The 15082-nt window shown below is 50.9% G+C and overlaps 2 protein-coding genes and 1 non-coding gene across 3 annotated transcripts; 1 reads left to right on the top strand and 2 right to left on the bottom strand.

Moving 5' to 3' along the window:
* The first annotated feature begins 704 nt into the window (after window positions 1-704).
* Window positions 705-1823, top strand: MCCD1 (mitochondrial coiled-coil domain 1). The gene is made up of 2 exons (XM_070418960.1): window positions 705-923; window positions 1395-1823. Exons 1-2 carry the CDS (start codon window positions 756-758, stop codon window positions 1575-1577), a joined length of 351 nt encoding a protein of 116 aa, XP_070275061.1. The 5' UTR covers window positions 705-755; the 3' UTR covers window positions 1578-1823.
* Window positions 1814-14716, bottom strand: DDX39B (DExD-box helicase 39B). The gene is made up of 11 exons (XM_070418959.1): window positions 14610-14716; window positions 13233-13562; window positions 12041-12168; window positions 11663-11755; window positions 8002-8185; window positions 6857-6975; window positions 4591-4722; window positions 3080-3189; window positions 2842-2986; window positions 2566-2713; window positions 1814-2042 (listed from the first exon to the last, which is right to left on the bottom strand). Exons 2-11 carry the CDS (start codon window positions 13441-13443, stop codon window positions 2026-2028), a joined length of 1287 nt encoding a protein of 428 aa, XP_070275060.1. The 5' UTR covers window positions 13444-13562; window positions 14610-14716; the 3' UTR covers window positions 1814-2025.
* LOC139013342 (small nucleolar RNA SNORD83) lies at window positions 13900-13976 on the bottom strand. The gene has a single exon (XR_011471994.1). It is a non-coding gene; the product is annotated as a small nucleolar RNA SNORD83 (small nucleolar RNA).
* Window positions 14717-15082: the final 366 nt, after the last annotated feature.

Here is a 15082-nt window from a genome sequence, read left to right as displayed (position 1 = left end):
GTGCCCCCCTCCCAGTGCCAGGCCACGGGACCTGAGGCTGTGCCCCCCCTGCCTGGTGGGGATTGACGGGGGACCTCAGACCACATCCCCTGCCCAGTGGGGCTTAACAAGGGTGGGACCAGCCAGGTCTGGATCTAGCCCAATGTGTGTGTGTGTGGGGGGGGGGGGGGGGCCTGGGTTTCGTGCAATTCCAAGGCACATGTGGGTGGGCGGGGACTTGACTCTTGAGTCCTGTGGTGTGCCCAACTCTGACAGGAGGAAGATTTTCATATATATTTTACTAATTCTTTCACCTCTGACACTTCTATTAGAAAGGGCAAATAGCAATATTAAAATATTTCCTCTAATTAATCCCCTTTTAATATGCACGAATTTTGTGCACCAGGCCACTAGTATCAGTATAAAAGGGTTGTCAGGTTGAAAACCAAAGCTTGTTCTGTGACCTGGTCTAGATTGGAGACAGAGAACCAAGGTTTGACTGTACTTCCTTACTCAAGGAATGGAAAGGATGCAAGAAAAGCCAGAGCTAAGGAAACAGACACGAGATGTGGTAGGCTGGGCATGTGTTCTAAAGCCAGCTCTGCCTAAGCTGGCAGTATTTTCACATCAGGAACAGGAGCCTGTCTAGGGCCAGGTTGGGAGGGAGGAGAGCGCAGGGGCAGGGCCAAGCACTGAAGCAAGACGAAGGCAAAGGCCCGGTAGAAGCCAGTTCCTGGCGGCAGTTGGGCAGCTGGCAGCTCCCAGCCTCACCCGCCATGGCCCTCCTTCTGCCCTGGCTCTCGCGGTGTTGCGTTCGTTGCCTCCTCCTGCCTTCCAGGCTGCTGGCCCCTGGCAGCTCCCAGAGATGCTGCTCCCAGAGACCCAAGCCAAGCACAAAGGAGCAGGCCAGCTCCACCGGCAGCGGGAAGAGGTCCCCCACCGCAGTAAGTGGCACCGAGAGTGAGGGTGGGAGGTGTGAGGGGAGATGTGTGCTGGGGAATCCCCAGTCTCACCCTGTGCCACAGGCCTAGAGCAGATACCACCCAGGCCCCTGAAGTCTGTTGCCCAGCTCCAATTCTCAGCTTCCCAGTATGCTCCCCACCCCCACTCCTCCAGACCTCAGGGCTTACTCCCAGCTTGCAGTCCACTGTCCTTGAGCAGGCATTCCCCTCGTTAAGTTAATGATTTCTGGGTGGTGGGGGAAGGGGCAGGCAGTCCTTCCTCCCTAGTCCTCAGAGCCCCTGAGCCAGTGATCTCTATCTGCCCTACCTCATGCTTACCAAGAGGCCAATGGCTAAGACAGGAAGCTACTCTTAAAGGAATGGTGTCACCAACTGGAGGCAGAATTCCTGACTCCCAGTCAGCCCCAGCCCCCTGCCGTGGCTGATGTTACCCTCCTCACATCCCTCCCCTAGGGTCCTGGGCTCCCTGCTGAGCTAGCCCAGGCGGAGGAGCTGCTGGAGCAGCAGCTGGAGCTGGCCCAGGCCCTGCAGGAAGGGCAGGAGGGGGCCTGGGAGGCCCAGGCCCTGGTGCTCAAGACCCAGAAGCTGAAGGAGCAGATGAGGAGACTCCGAGAGAGCCTGGGAGGAGGAACCTAGGCTGCTCTGGTGCCCACCTCACCTCCAACATGGGAAACACTGCACACCACCTGCCAAACACACCAGCCTCCCTCGGGCCACTAAGAAAAACAGAAGACCCCTCCAGAGGGCCAGACTGGAAAGCAGCGGGAACCATGACCTCTGCCGTCGTCTTAGCCACGTGCCCCCACTGTGACCCCTCCTGCTGACAACCTTGGCCCCACATAACCTCACCCCAAATTCAATAAAAGGAGCACTTAGACACCACAGACGCATGTTTTTTGTTTTGTTAAAAAAAGTTCTCACAAATAAGGAAACGGATTTAGAAGTGGTGATGCAAAAGAGGGAAGGCATGGGGTGGGGCTGGGCTGGCAGGGGCAGGGGCAGTAGTGTCTCCTTCACCCCCACGCCTGGTGTCATCTCCTGAAGAGGGACAGACTATCACACTCCAGAACAGGCGATGTGTCCTCTATCGTGTCTGTTCAACTGAAAAGAAAATGTGGCGGTTAGAATACGACAGGAGAGCCCGGCTGGGGTGGCTCAGTGGTTGAGCACAGACATATGAACCCGGAGGTCACAGTTCGATTTCCAGTCAGGGCCCTGGGGTTGCAGATCCCCAGTGTGAGGGGTGCAGGAGGCAGCCTATGAATGATTCTCTCTCATCACTGATGTTTCTCTCTCCTGCTTCCTTTCTGAAATCAATATATATTAAAAAAAAAAAAAAAAAAAAGAGTAACACACGAGAGAGGTGAGGTTGGCAGAAACGCATGCTCATACACGCAGATGTCTGTGTAGTGTCTGGTCTAAAGAGCAGACCTGGGGGAGTGAAGAGATCCCAAGTAGACGTGAACTAAACATCCCAACAGGGCGTCGTGTTCAGGGGGCATGAGCTAGTCACGTGCCCATTATGTAGGGGCTTTACCCACATGATGGGATTTAAGCCAAACACAGCAAGGAACAAGGAGAATTCCACGTGGTGGGGGAGCTGGTCCGTGTGATCAATACTCACTGTAGGAGGAGATGTCTATCTCATCAGGCAGCTCACTAATATTGACCTCAAAGCGATCCTGCACATCATTGAGGATCTTGGCATCATTCTCATCTGACACAAACGTGATGGCCAAACCCTTGGTACCAAACCGGCCTGCTCTGGCCACCTGGAGGGAGACAGAAGGTAGAACAGGAAGACCCAAAAGACAACACCCAAGAGGAATGAAGATGTATGCCACGAAGACGGAAATAAGGGGCGGGCGGTCACTGAATGGCCAGAGGGTGCGGGGCTTACCCGATGCAGGTAGGTGTCGGAGTCCTCAGGCATGTCGTAATTAAAGGCAATGTTCACCCTCTCGATGTCCATGCCTCGGCCAAACAGGTTGGTAGCCACAAGAATTCGTCGCTGAAAATCTTTAAATTGCTGATACCGAGAAAGCCTTTGTGAGAAAGGAAATTAGAAAACAATGAATCCTTTCTCTCAAGTCTCTTCCTCCCAAGAACACAAAAGATCTTCCCCATTTCCAACTCGCCTCTCCTCCTGGGGCATCCCGCGGTGGATGGCGATGGCTGGGAAGTTCTGCTCCACCAGGAGCTGGGCCAGGGCGATGCAGCGCTGCACAGACTTCACAAAGATCACCACCTGTGTGCGCGTGTGTGTGATGTAGGTCCATGCGAGTGTGAGGTTGTATGAAAAAGGAGTTTTCAGTCATTACTCTTCTAAAGGAATTCCTCAGTCCCTAGCATGTTTCCTCTTCTGCTCTAAATGTAACTTACCCCAAGTCTAGATAAATTTTATTGCAAATAAACTAAGTAATAGCCCTGGCTGGTTTGGCTCAGTGGATAGTATCAGCCTGTGGACTGAAGGGTCCTGAGCTTGATCCTGGTCAAGGGCACATGCCTGGGTTGCGGGCTTTATCCCCAGTGTGGGGCGTGCAGGAGGCAGCCAATCAATGATTCTCATCACTGTTTCTCTCTCCCTCTCCGAAATAATAATAAAAAAAAACCACACACAAAAATATCCTACATAGAGGTAAAGTGATGAAACACATCTCCTCAGTAAATAGTACTCGAAAAACAAATTTAAAAACCTAGAAGGATGATCAAGACATTTCGGAACCATTACAACCTTATTAAAACCCTTTAAGGATTTTATTTTGAGGTTTGCTTTTATGTACCAAGTACCTGTCTGTGCCAGCAGCTCCCACCTTGCCTGTGCTCAGCCCCAAGACATTTATCTTTAAAAGAATGTCATGCCCAGTCGGCGTGGCTCAGTGGTTGAGCATTGACCTATGAACCAGGTGGTCACGGTTTGATTCCCAGTCAGGACACATGCCCAGGTTGCGGACTCAATCTTCAGTGTTGGGGGTGCAGGAAACAGCCCATCCATGATTCTCTCTCATCACTGATGTTGCTCTCTATCCCTCTCCCTTCCTCTCTGAAATCAATAAAAATATATATATATATATATTTTTTTAAATATATTTTATTGATTTTTTTACAGAGAGGAAGGGAGAGAGATAGAGAGTTAGAAACATCGATGAGAGAGAAACATCGATCAGCTGCCTCCTGCACACCCCCCACTGGGGATGTGCCCACAACCTAGGTACATGCCCTTGACAGGAATCGAACCTGGGACCCTTCAGTACGCAGGCCGACGCTCTATCCACCGAGCCAAACCGGCTTTGGCTAAAAATAAATTTTTAAAAAAATTTTTTTTTCACTTAAGCCCTGGCCTGGAGGCTCAGTCGGTTGGAGCATTGTCCAGTACACCAAAAGAAAGGTTGTGATTCGATTCCCAGATAGGCTACAGGTACGATCCCTGGTTGCAGCGCACACAGCGAGGCAACAAATTGATGTCTCTCTCTCTCTCTAGTCAACGAAAATATCCTCAGGTAAAGACTTAAAAGATTTCACTTGAGAGAATGTCTCCACCATCCTCTTGCATCACCTACGTGGTTTCCTCTACAACCGGGTACTGAGCACAGACCTCGGCTACAGTCGGAGACGTGCTCATCCTCCCATTGGACCTGGAACAACTGACCTGGTTGAACTCAAGGACATCCAAAAGGTCAAAGAGCTTCCGGTTCTTCTCGTTGTCCTTCAGTTTCACGTAGTACTGCTGCAACCCGTGCAGCGTCAGCTTCGTCTCATCATCCACGAAGATCTCCATTGGCTGAGGGGGAGGGGGGAGGTAGGGGTGGGGAACGGGAGGAGGGCAGAGTGGGGGGGTTAAACCTGGGGGGGTGGAGGAAGTTGATCTCCAATACACCCCATGGGGGGAATGGGGAGAAGAGAAGACTGAAAACTTCACCCCGCTCCCAAAAACATGCCCATTTTCACAAGGTCTCTTCCACCCTTCACCTAATTTCCTCCCTATCAATGGAGTTCTAAGAATGCCCAACTGAAAACTGTCAGAGGAAGGAACTCTGCAGGGAGGGAAAGGAGCAGAGAAACCACCCCACGGCAAGATGCCATTACCTCAAATGGAGGCGGGGAAAGAAAAGTCAGTAGATTCTCAAAGGGAAACAATCCTAACACCTGGGAAAGCAGGGAAACACTGACTGGACGTCAAAATTCCATCCAAGCAAGTGTAAGAATGCGGGGAGGACAAGGACCGCTCCATGAGTGCTCCCTCCGCTGGGAGTCACATCCTCGTAAAGAGGATGGGAACCCTCGATGGACATGAGCAACATGCCATGAAAGGAGAAGCAACGATTCAAACTGAGAAACCACTTGCCCGCAACCACAAGGGCACAGCTCCAGATGAGCCTGGTCTCTGAGCGAAGACTCAGCCATCGGCAGTGTCACAGGAAGGCATCAGTAAGTGGTGCCAAGAAATCAGAGTTGCCCGGCTCAGGGGTTGAGGGTCGACCTACGAACCAGGAGGTCGACGTTCGATTCCCGGTCAGGCCTGGGGTTGCAGGCTCAATCCCCGGACAGCTGATCAATGATTCTCTCTCATCATTAATGTTTCTCTCTCTCTCTGAAATCAATAAAATATTTTTTAAAAGAAATTCAGAGCTGCAGATATGCACTTATGTTTTTACCCTTGAAGGGGAGGAAGGTAACATTAAAAAAGACAATTTTTTAAAATAAAAAAATTTTTAAAGATACAAATTGAGATAAAACCCAACTCTAGAGCCCAAATTTCCTAGCACTCTTCACTACCTTGGGAGCATAAACATTAAGACCCAGGGTCCAAGATTTTGGGAAAGGGTGTGTGTCACAGGAGACAGCCAGAAGCCAGTCGGAGAGGGAGGCTTTCCAAAAAGAGGTGCTGTGGCCTCCAAACTCACTGCAGCCCAAGTCCAGCTACAGACAAGGAGCTCTCATCCCATGGGAGAAGCAGAGCAGGGAGGCAAAGGACACACTCCACTGCGTACACGGCGGGCCGCCTACCCAATCCCTAACCCACCTGGTTACATCAAGTGGAGCGCTTCACTGTACCCTTCCCCTCTCCCGAGCATTACATAGAAGGGAAAAATCTACCACCCCATCCAGGACACTCCTCCCCACCCCACACGTATGGGGGAACAAGGAGCACGGCACGCCTTGGTTCAGGAAAAAAACCGGGAACAGAAAAAGAGGCTGGTTTGGTCCTCAGCTTCCTGGTCAGGTTTCCCCGCGGCTTCCGCTGCCGCCATCCACGCCGGTGCCGTCTGAATTCCCCCGCTGCGCCTCAGTGCTTCTCTCTGCTGCTGGCTCATGGCTCACATCAACCGAGGTTCCACGTGGGTGCGAGGAGGTTCGGGTGGGAAGGCGTAGGGGATCGGGGATTGAGGTGCCAAAGGCCCCCACCCCTGGAGGTGGGGAGGGAGCGGATTCATTTGTGCTGTTTGCTCTTCGTTTGCACATGCCTTGCCATCTGTCTGTCCCTCTCTTGCTCTCCTGCCACCGGGAGGTTACGAGTTTTGGGGAGCAGAAGGCTCCAGTTGTATGCTTGATGCCACCTTGAGGGTGCGTGGCTGTAGGGGATGTGTAGGAGACGATGGGTGGGTGGTAGGGCAGAAAACCCTGCCCTCCCCCAAAAGGGAGAAGAGGTTCAAAAATGCTGTGATTTAAAAAAAAAAGTCGAACACTACCCGCTCTCACGTTAACCCGACCAAGTCTTCCGGAATTTCCCTAGCACCCGCGCAGACCCTAACACTAGCTGTCTCTGCCTCTGTGCATCTCTTCAAGGAGCCATCACTCCCAGATGGGCGCGTGCCCTTCTTGGTGCTTGAAGGACAGGGAGTCTGGAGGGAGCGGGCCCGCAGGGGAGGAGGCAGTGGGCGGGAGTGGAGGGAGAGAAGGGAGAAGGTATTTACGTCTTGCATGAACTTGCGGCAGACGGGACGGATCTCTTTGCTCAAGGTGGCACTGAACATCATGACCTGCTTCTCGTGGGGGGTCATGCGAAAAATTTCCTGGACATCCCGACGCATGTCTACAAGGAAGGGAAAAGCAGCATGTGTCATGAAGACCTCCCAATGAGCTCGAGACCATTGGAAACGGGTAAGCAGGGTCCATTCAAGCAAAGATTTGCCTCAGGTCTCTCTACTCTATTTCCTCTAACCCTCACAAAATCACATCCATAGTAATAATACTAGTACATTAGAAAAAGCAATGAATTTGGAATCAAGATTTGGGATCAGAATCCAGTTGTGTGTGTGTTTTAAACAGGCAAGAAATATGATGAAGCCCCAAAGCCTACAACTACGAAACAGGGAGAGCGCCTACCACTGAGGCCCCAAGGATGAGACCTTTGAAAACACTTTACAAGTCCCTTCTCCCTACCCTCCCCAAGCCCCGGCTACCTACGAATGGGGCACACCTGTAATATTCCAGCTGTCAGAGTGCTCCCTGCTTCCTCTGGCTCACACTTTCCTACCAGTCAGGAAATGTGACATCTCTACCTGGAGCCCACCTCATAGCTTGCCATCCAGAACAGCCAAAGATCATTTGGAATGACTCACCCCTAAGGCTATGTCCACCCCTTGTCCCCCATTCACCAAATTTGAGTTCTTAGAGAATATGTTCTGTGACCCCACTTAGCACACTAGAATACCAAGCCACACAAATGCCCAGCAACACCCTCCATATTAACCCTACAACTTAAGTCTACATATCTATTCAGCTAGAAAGTCTCATGATATATGCTGTGCGAGGATGTCAGAGGGTAGACCGCCCCCTCCTCCAGTTGGGCATCTCCCCTAAGACACCCAGTAGAGGGATCTGTCAAGGAAAGGGTGATGTAACAGAGGCCCTCTGCCAGCCAGGTCCCTCCCCTCCAAGATAAAGAAACACTCAGCACACAATGGCTCAGAGGGCTGCTTGAAGAGCGTGATAAAGGCCAACCAAGGGAGCCAGCGCCATCGTGAGGGCGGCAGATGCAGAGTCGTCCTGCACGACAGTGCTCCTGTGTCAACCAAACAGCATTTGGTTCAGGCCCAGTCCCAGCACTGCCACTCACCGAGTTGTTCAAGCATCTTGTCACATTCATCCAAGATAAAGTGTTTAATGTGTTTGAGGTTGAGGCTCTTATTTCGAGCTAAGGCTAGGATGCGGCCAGGGGTCCCCACGACGATATGCGGGCAGTTCTTCTTCAGAACCTCTTCATCCTTCTTGATGGACAGACCTCCAAAAAACACTGCCACCTGCCAGCGGGGGAGAGCGTCTCACAATGAAGCAATGACTCCAGTCTCCACAGGTCCCATTCTCGCAGCTTCACCTACACCACTTCTGAACATTTCAGAGCTAAAAGGAACAGGAAGGGCCGTCTAACCTAAAATTACTGTCTCCTCACACACTGAGGGAGACACCATGACTTGCCTGAGGCTGCAGGGCTGACCCGGGCAGTCAGGTTAAGCCCCCGGCCCCCCGCCTTACCCTAGCCGCTTCCTTCCCAGGACTCCGACCAGGCTTCGCTCCAAGAACGAGAACAGCCGGAAGCACCAGGTCAAGGGCCACCACAAAGCTCAGGGAACATCAAGGTTCCCTGACTCACCCTAAACCCCTTTGTACAAGCCTATGCAATGGCTGATTCAGGCGAACCATATCACTCCTTATTAACACCATTGGGGGAATGGCTATTGAGGATCTGGGACTTAGTACAACACAACACCAAAAACTGCTTTCTAGTTTCAAGGGGGGAAGGTCAATCAAGGAATCAGGCTATCATAACCCTTGTCCTATAGTAAATCTAAAATCACTAAATATGGGTCACCCAGGTTTACAACAAAACAGGAGGTACACAGGATACCAATGAAGAATTCTTGCCCAGCCGAAACCGGTTTGGCTCAGTGGATAGAGCGTCGGCCTGCGGACTGAAAGGTCCCAGGTTCGATTCCGGTCAAGGGCATGTACCTGGGGTGCGGGCACATCCCCCGTGGGAGATGTGCAGGAGGCAGCTCATCGATGTTTTTAACTCTCTATCTCTCTCCCTTCCTCTCTGTAGAAAATCAATAAAATATATTAAAAAAAAAAAGAATTCTTGCCCAAAACTTTATTTACAGAAAATATTGGGAGAAAAGTACAAGCTAACTACCATAAGGAGTAAGGAGACAAGCCCTGGCAGAGTGGCTCAGTTGGTTGGAGCATCGTCCTATATACCAAAAAGGTTGCGAGCTCGATTACGGTCAGGGTCAGGGTGCATACAGGAGACAACGAATGGCCGTCTCTCTCACATCAATGTTCCCCACCCCCCCCTTTCTCAAAAAAATAAATATATCCATGAAAAACATAACCTCAGGTGAGGACTTAAAAGAGTTAACCAGAGGAACCCAGAGGTAGGACATCCTGCAGAACGGGCCCAGCCTCTTCAAGTCACTATAGCATAATTTTGGGCAAAAGAAAGTGTCATGACAATTTGTATTTGATCCTGACACCAAGAATATCGGCACAAAGGTGATGAGTTGGACCTATACACCTAGCCAAGTGGCTAGGAGGAAGTGCAATCCTAGCTCACCACAGAGCTCAATGATAAACGCTTCTACAGTTATAACAAGGAAGCTCGTTCCTAGTTTCCAAGTTTTAGAATCAACCCAGACAAGACTGCTTGGAGAAAGGACAGAAAGTCAATGCTATTGACACAGACGGTGTAAACACAGAGGCATACATCATGTGGACACCTAGATACATACAGCATTCAGAACATACTTAGAGAATTAGCATTCATGTTCCAAAAAAACAATGTAAGTGAGCTGAGTAAAAAAGGCCTATAAATTGGTAAATTGAGTAAACAGTGCTTAATACTTCATCTTACAAAACCAGCAGAATTTTCAAAAAAGGGTAACAATGATTCACTTCTGTGAAGCAGGGTTAGAGATGGGAGAACACAAACCCTTTCACTGTGAGGCCTTGCGGATTACTGAGGCATTCTTACCATGCAGCTACCACCAGCACCACACTTAAGTTGCTAAAATTATTTTTAAATTATAGTAACAGGGTTGCAGGCTCTATCCCTGGTAAAGGGCATATAAGAGGCAGCTGATCAATGTTTCTCTCTCTCAAAAAAATCAATTAAAAACGTGTATATATAACAGGAAAAATTGTAACAATCTAAACAAAAGTATTCTTTTGTTTTGTGTTTTATTTTTGTTGATTTCAAAGAGAGGAAGGGAGAGGGAGAGAGAGATAGGAAGATCAATGAGACAGAATCGTTCATCAGCTGCCTCTTGCACACCACCTACTGGGGATCCAGCCCGCAACCCAGACCAGGAATCAAACTGTGACCTCCATAGGTAGATGCTCAACCACTGGGCCACACCAGCAGGGTTGTGTTTTGTTTTGAAATAAAGCTTTGGTTAGTAAAGCCATAACCTGAAGGCAGCTTTTATTTTCAACCATAGTTTATTATTAGTACTGATATAATTTTTTAAATAATCCTTTATTGTTAAAAATATTACATATGTTCCCCTTTTCCCCCATTGACCCGCCCGCCAGCCTACCCCCACCCCCACCCCCGGCTTTCATCACCCTATTTATTGTCTGCCCCTTTCCCCTGAGATTCCCCACTCTCTTCCATGTCTCTGTATCCACTCTGTTCATCAGTTTTACTTAGATTCCACATATGAGTGAGATCATGTGGTACTCGTCCTTCTATAACTGACTTATTTCACTTAGCATGATACTCTCCAGGTCCCTCCATGCTGTCCCAAAGGGTAAGAGCTCCTTCTTTTTACTGCTGCAGAGTATCCCATGGTGTAAGTGTACCACAGCTTTTTACCCACTCATCTACTGATGGGCACTTGGGGGCTGTTTCCAGATCTTACCTATTGTAAATTGTGCTGCTATGAACATACGGGTGCATACATTCTTTCAGATTGGTGTTTCGGGTTTCTTAGGATATATTCCTAGAAGTGGGATCACTGGGTAAATGGCAGTTCCACATTTAATTTTTTGAGGAAAATATACTATTCCTCACACCATCCTAACCAGGAAGATTGGAGGTTATAAACATCAAGTTATACCACGGAGAACAACTTAAGCCAACTTTGTTATGACCCCCAGACATCTTTTAGTTTTCTGCCACTTTAAAATAATTCTCAAAATTCCCATCATACTAGGGCCATTTTGGAGTTTCCAGCATTCTCTTGCCATACACCCCCAAATTCTCAAACTGTCACCCAAAGCACACTGAAATGATCCAAAGCGTCAGCTTAAGAAAGCAGTAAGCAAAAGGGTGGTCCTGTGGAAACTTCCTTCACAGCCCAACCACCCAGTCTCCTATGCACAAGCGTATTTACACACTGTGTTAGAGAGTAAAACAAGGGGAACCCAGCTGGTGCTGCTCAGTGGTTGAAAGTTGACCCATGAACTAGGAGGTCACAGTTCAATTCATCAGGGCACATGCCTGGGTTGAGAGCTCAATCCCCAGTACGGGGTGTGCAGGGGTCAGCCAATCAATGATTCTCTCTCATCATTGATGTTTCTATCTCTCTCCCCCTCTCCCTTCCTCTCTGAAATCAATAAAAATAAAAGTTTGCAGGAACTTATTATTAGATGTAACTGAGGTTCACGTATAGGTACTGGAACTTAACATCTGTGGGACATGAAGACTGCTGGTCTGTAAGTCCCAAATGCCTCCAACTATCCACACCCTCAGGCTCCCCGGGCTCTTTACCCTGACTTACCTTGACATTGGGCATGTACTTAGAGAAGCGCTCATACTCCTTGCTGATCTGAAAAGCCAGCTCCCGGGTGTGACACATCACCAGCACAGACACCTTGAGGGGTAAGTAGATAGGAAGACAGTGTATCCCCTCACTACCCGTCTGGGGAAGTGACTATCACAAAAACATACCTGGCAGATCATAAATGACTTCAATTCTGAGATCGAAATCATTAACCCCAGGATTACTACAAAATATTCCCCATGGCCTCAAGGGCGACAGAGATCATCTGAGCAATAAGCACCCATGGTTGTGAATATATCATGTAGCTGAGCTAAAAACACTCTGCCCCAACATTCCTAACCCAAACGCCCTCCCCAACCCTCTCCCCAACTGTACCTGCCCAGTAACTGGCTCCAGCTGCTGCAGTGTGGCCAGCACAAACACTGCCGTCTTTCCCATGCCTGACTTGGCCTGGCATAAGACGTCCATTCCCAGAATGGCCTGAGGGATGCACTCATGCTGAACTAAATACAGAAGAAAAAAGATAAATTGGGCTTCAGTCTCCAGATAACATTTTTCACCAGCCACACCCATTTCATGCCACCAAATTAAGTGGTTTTTGTCAATTTCTAGAAACTTTCTACCTCTATGCTCCTTCAAATTCATCTCCAAATCAGACCCTCCTAGTCCCTTCTAGCTTCAGCTTCCTTCAGCACCAATCAAGCCCCCTCCCACGCCACCCCCCTAACCACCATTTGCATCCACCAACAGCCCACCTTCGGTGCTTCTGGCTGTCCTTATTTTCCTCCATCTTAAACAACCCATGGTATTTGTGCGCCTGCTACGGGCCATTTCTCCTGCTTAGATTGCCATCCTTTGGATCATGTAACCCTGCAACTTGCACTAAATGAAGGACTTGGTACCTGACCCACAAGCCAACCACCTTTAGAACAGCCATAAAGGTTTCCAGAGACCAGAGTTGGCCTGGCCCAAAAGAGAACTAAAAGTACAACCAACTCCTCTCTGGAAATTTAAAATTACAAGTTAAAGTGACAAAATCCAAAACTAGAAGACAAGGGGAAAACCCAGTCACAAAAATGAACAGCAGACCAGTAAATTGCTTTGTTTCATGCTAGCCTATCCTATATAATAAAAGGCTAATATGCAAATTGACAATGGTGGAACAACCGGTCGCTATGATGTGCACTGACCACTAGAGGGACCACCGCTCAGCCAGAAGCCAGGCTCAGAGCTGACCAGTGAGGACAGCAGCAGCAATAGCAGTGGCAGGAGCCTTTCCTGCCTCTGCAGCAGTCCGACATCCCCGTGGGCTCCTGGACTGCGAGAGGGTGATGGCGGGGCTGAGGGGAACACCCACCCCAGTGCATGAATTTTGTGCATCAGGCCTCTAGTCATGAATAAAAGACAACCTATACAAACCTCTTCCAATGCTAACAGTTTCTGGGACTCCTGGTACTTCCTTACTTTCTGGTCTATCCTAAATACAGGTCTGTATCACTGAGGGACCATGAACATGTTTCAGGATCATTAGTGCCTCATGAGTACCCTATGCCCAAGAGGAAACTACCTTCTGATGGATGCTCAAAGCCACAGTCAACAATGGCTCGGAGCAACTCTGGCTTGAGCAGGAAGTCCCGAAAGCCAGAGCTATGGATGGAGACGTAGGAGCCCTTCACATCCTTCTTGGCCGGGGCCTCAGCCCCGTCTCCCCCAGCTGCGGTCTCCACCTCGTCATCTTCATAGTCCAAGAGCTCGTTGTCCACATCGTTCTCCGCCATAACTGGGCCGGCCGGGGAGGAGGGAGGGTCTCGGAACGGGTTCACGCAGATTAAGTGAAAACAAAGGAGGAAAGTGGGGGCTTAAGGAGCAGAAGACACACTCGTTTCTGACAGAAGAGCTAGGAAAACAACAACAACAAAACAAACAAACAAAACAGAAAAAAAGGACATCAGTCTTGAGCAGCCTTCGCCACTTCTTTTCCATCCCCACGCCCTGCCCACTTCCCCTAAACTATGCAACCTTTTCCTGGGTGGGAAAGTAACGCACACACACAGGCGGGACCGGCAGGGGCCGGAGAGGGCTCCCGGGGAGGTGGCCAGGGCCAGCCGGGAGAGCAGCTGAGGAGCTCCCCCAGCAGCGAGGAGGCCCGGGGAGGAGAGGCAGACGCCCTCGGAGCGGAGAGGGCGAGGGCAAGGCGGCCGAAACCCTCCCGGAGACCCGCGCCCCGGCGCAGCAGCCATCAGTCCAGGGTGATAGATGAAGGTCATCACTGCGCAGAGCGCTCACCTCCAGAGCGGAAACATCATGTGGCTGCCGCCCACTCCCGCTCAGCCACCCCACCTGCGGCTTCAAACTCCGCGCGGTTAACCGACGGCGGGTGGCTCCGCCGACAGCAACACATCTCTCCATCACACACCGCGTCAGAGGCGGGAGGACGGCTCGGCCGGCGGGAGAGCCTTGGCCGAGCGCCTGCACCGCCGCCGCTCACCCTCAGCCGAGACGCTCCGCAAGCACTGGCAAAGCACTGCGCTCCCAGTGAACGCGGGCCGGCCGGGGCAGGGGGGGCCGCTAGGCCAGAGCGGGCTCCTCCGAGTCCCACGCGGGCCGGCCGAGAGGACCCAGAAACGAGGGGCGGGGGGAGAGCCCCGCCCAGCGCCGCCTCTCCCTGTCACTAAGGCCTCTAGGAAACGAGGCCGCCGGAGGAGCGGGGAGCTAAGGGGACACAATGGCGCGAGGCCACCATCTTGGATTGAGCCTTTTTAGTTCCCTACCTCCCCTCGGGAGCTCTTTGCTCTCGAAAGGGATGCAAGTGATGAAAATAACGACCCAACGAGGCCCCAGCGACCAGGCCATCGCCTGTGGAAGGGGTATCAGGACTCCATACGGCAGGATGGCTGCAGGGAAACGCAGATGGAAATGGATGGTACCGAAGGCCAAATCTTACCTGAGCAAGGCGAACGCGTATGGCGGCAGCAACAGCGAGGAAGGAGGCAATCTGCCTTCACTTCCGGTTCCCAGTTTCCCTCTACCCCGGCCTCCCGCCTTCTCGGCTGCTAGCGTCAGGCTCAAGGGACCGGAAGAAGGACCTTCCGTGGTTCTGTAGTTCCGGGGGCGCCTTTAGAAACTGCCTGTCTGAAGTTTTTTTTTAAAAAGCCACTTCTAACTCCTTCGCTACTGCTAGTGGCAAAAGACATAAAGGAAACTACATCCCCTCCCACTATCATCCCCTTTCTCTTGTTCCACTTTTCTCCACGCCCCGCGCCTCCTCGTTTAGGTTCTTGCCAAGCAGGCCTTCTCTCTGGGCACCCCTCTGTGGCGAGCGAGGCTGGCGAGGCTGCGGGTTCCCACGGGGTCCTTGGCCCGGTAGTCAAGGTGACCCGGGGCGTCCGCGCTGGAGCTAGGCAGCCCTGGGGACCG

This window comes from Myotis yumanensis, unplaced genomic scaffold (genome assembly GCF_028538775.1).
Source record: "Myotis yumanensis isolate MYYU_CA2020_CCGP unplaced genomic scaffold, mMyoYum1.0.hap1 SCAF_6, whole genome shotgun sequence".
NCBI lineage: Eukaryota > Metazoa > Chordata > Mammalia > Chiroptera > Vespertilionidae > Myotis > Myotis yumanensis.
Note: the sequence above shows the minus strand (reverse complement) of the source record. Positions and strands in the feature narration are given on the sequence as shown.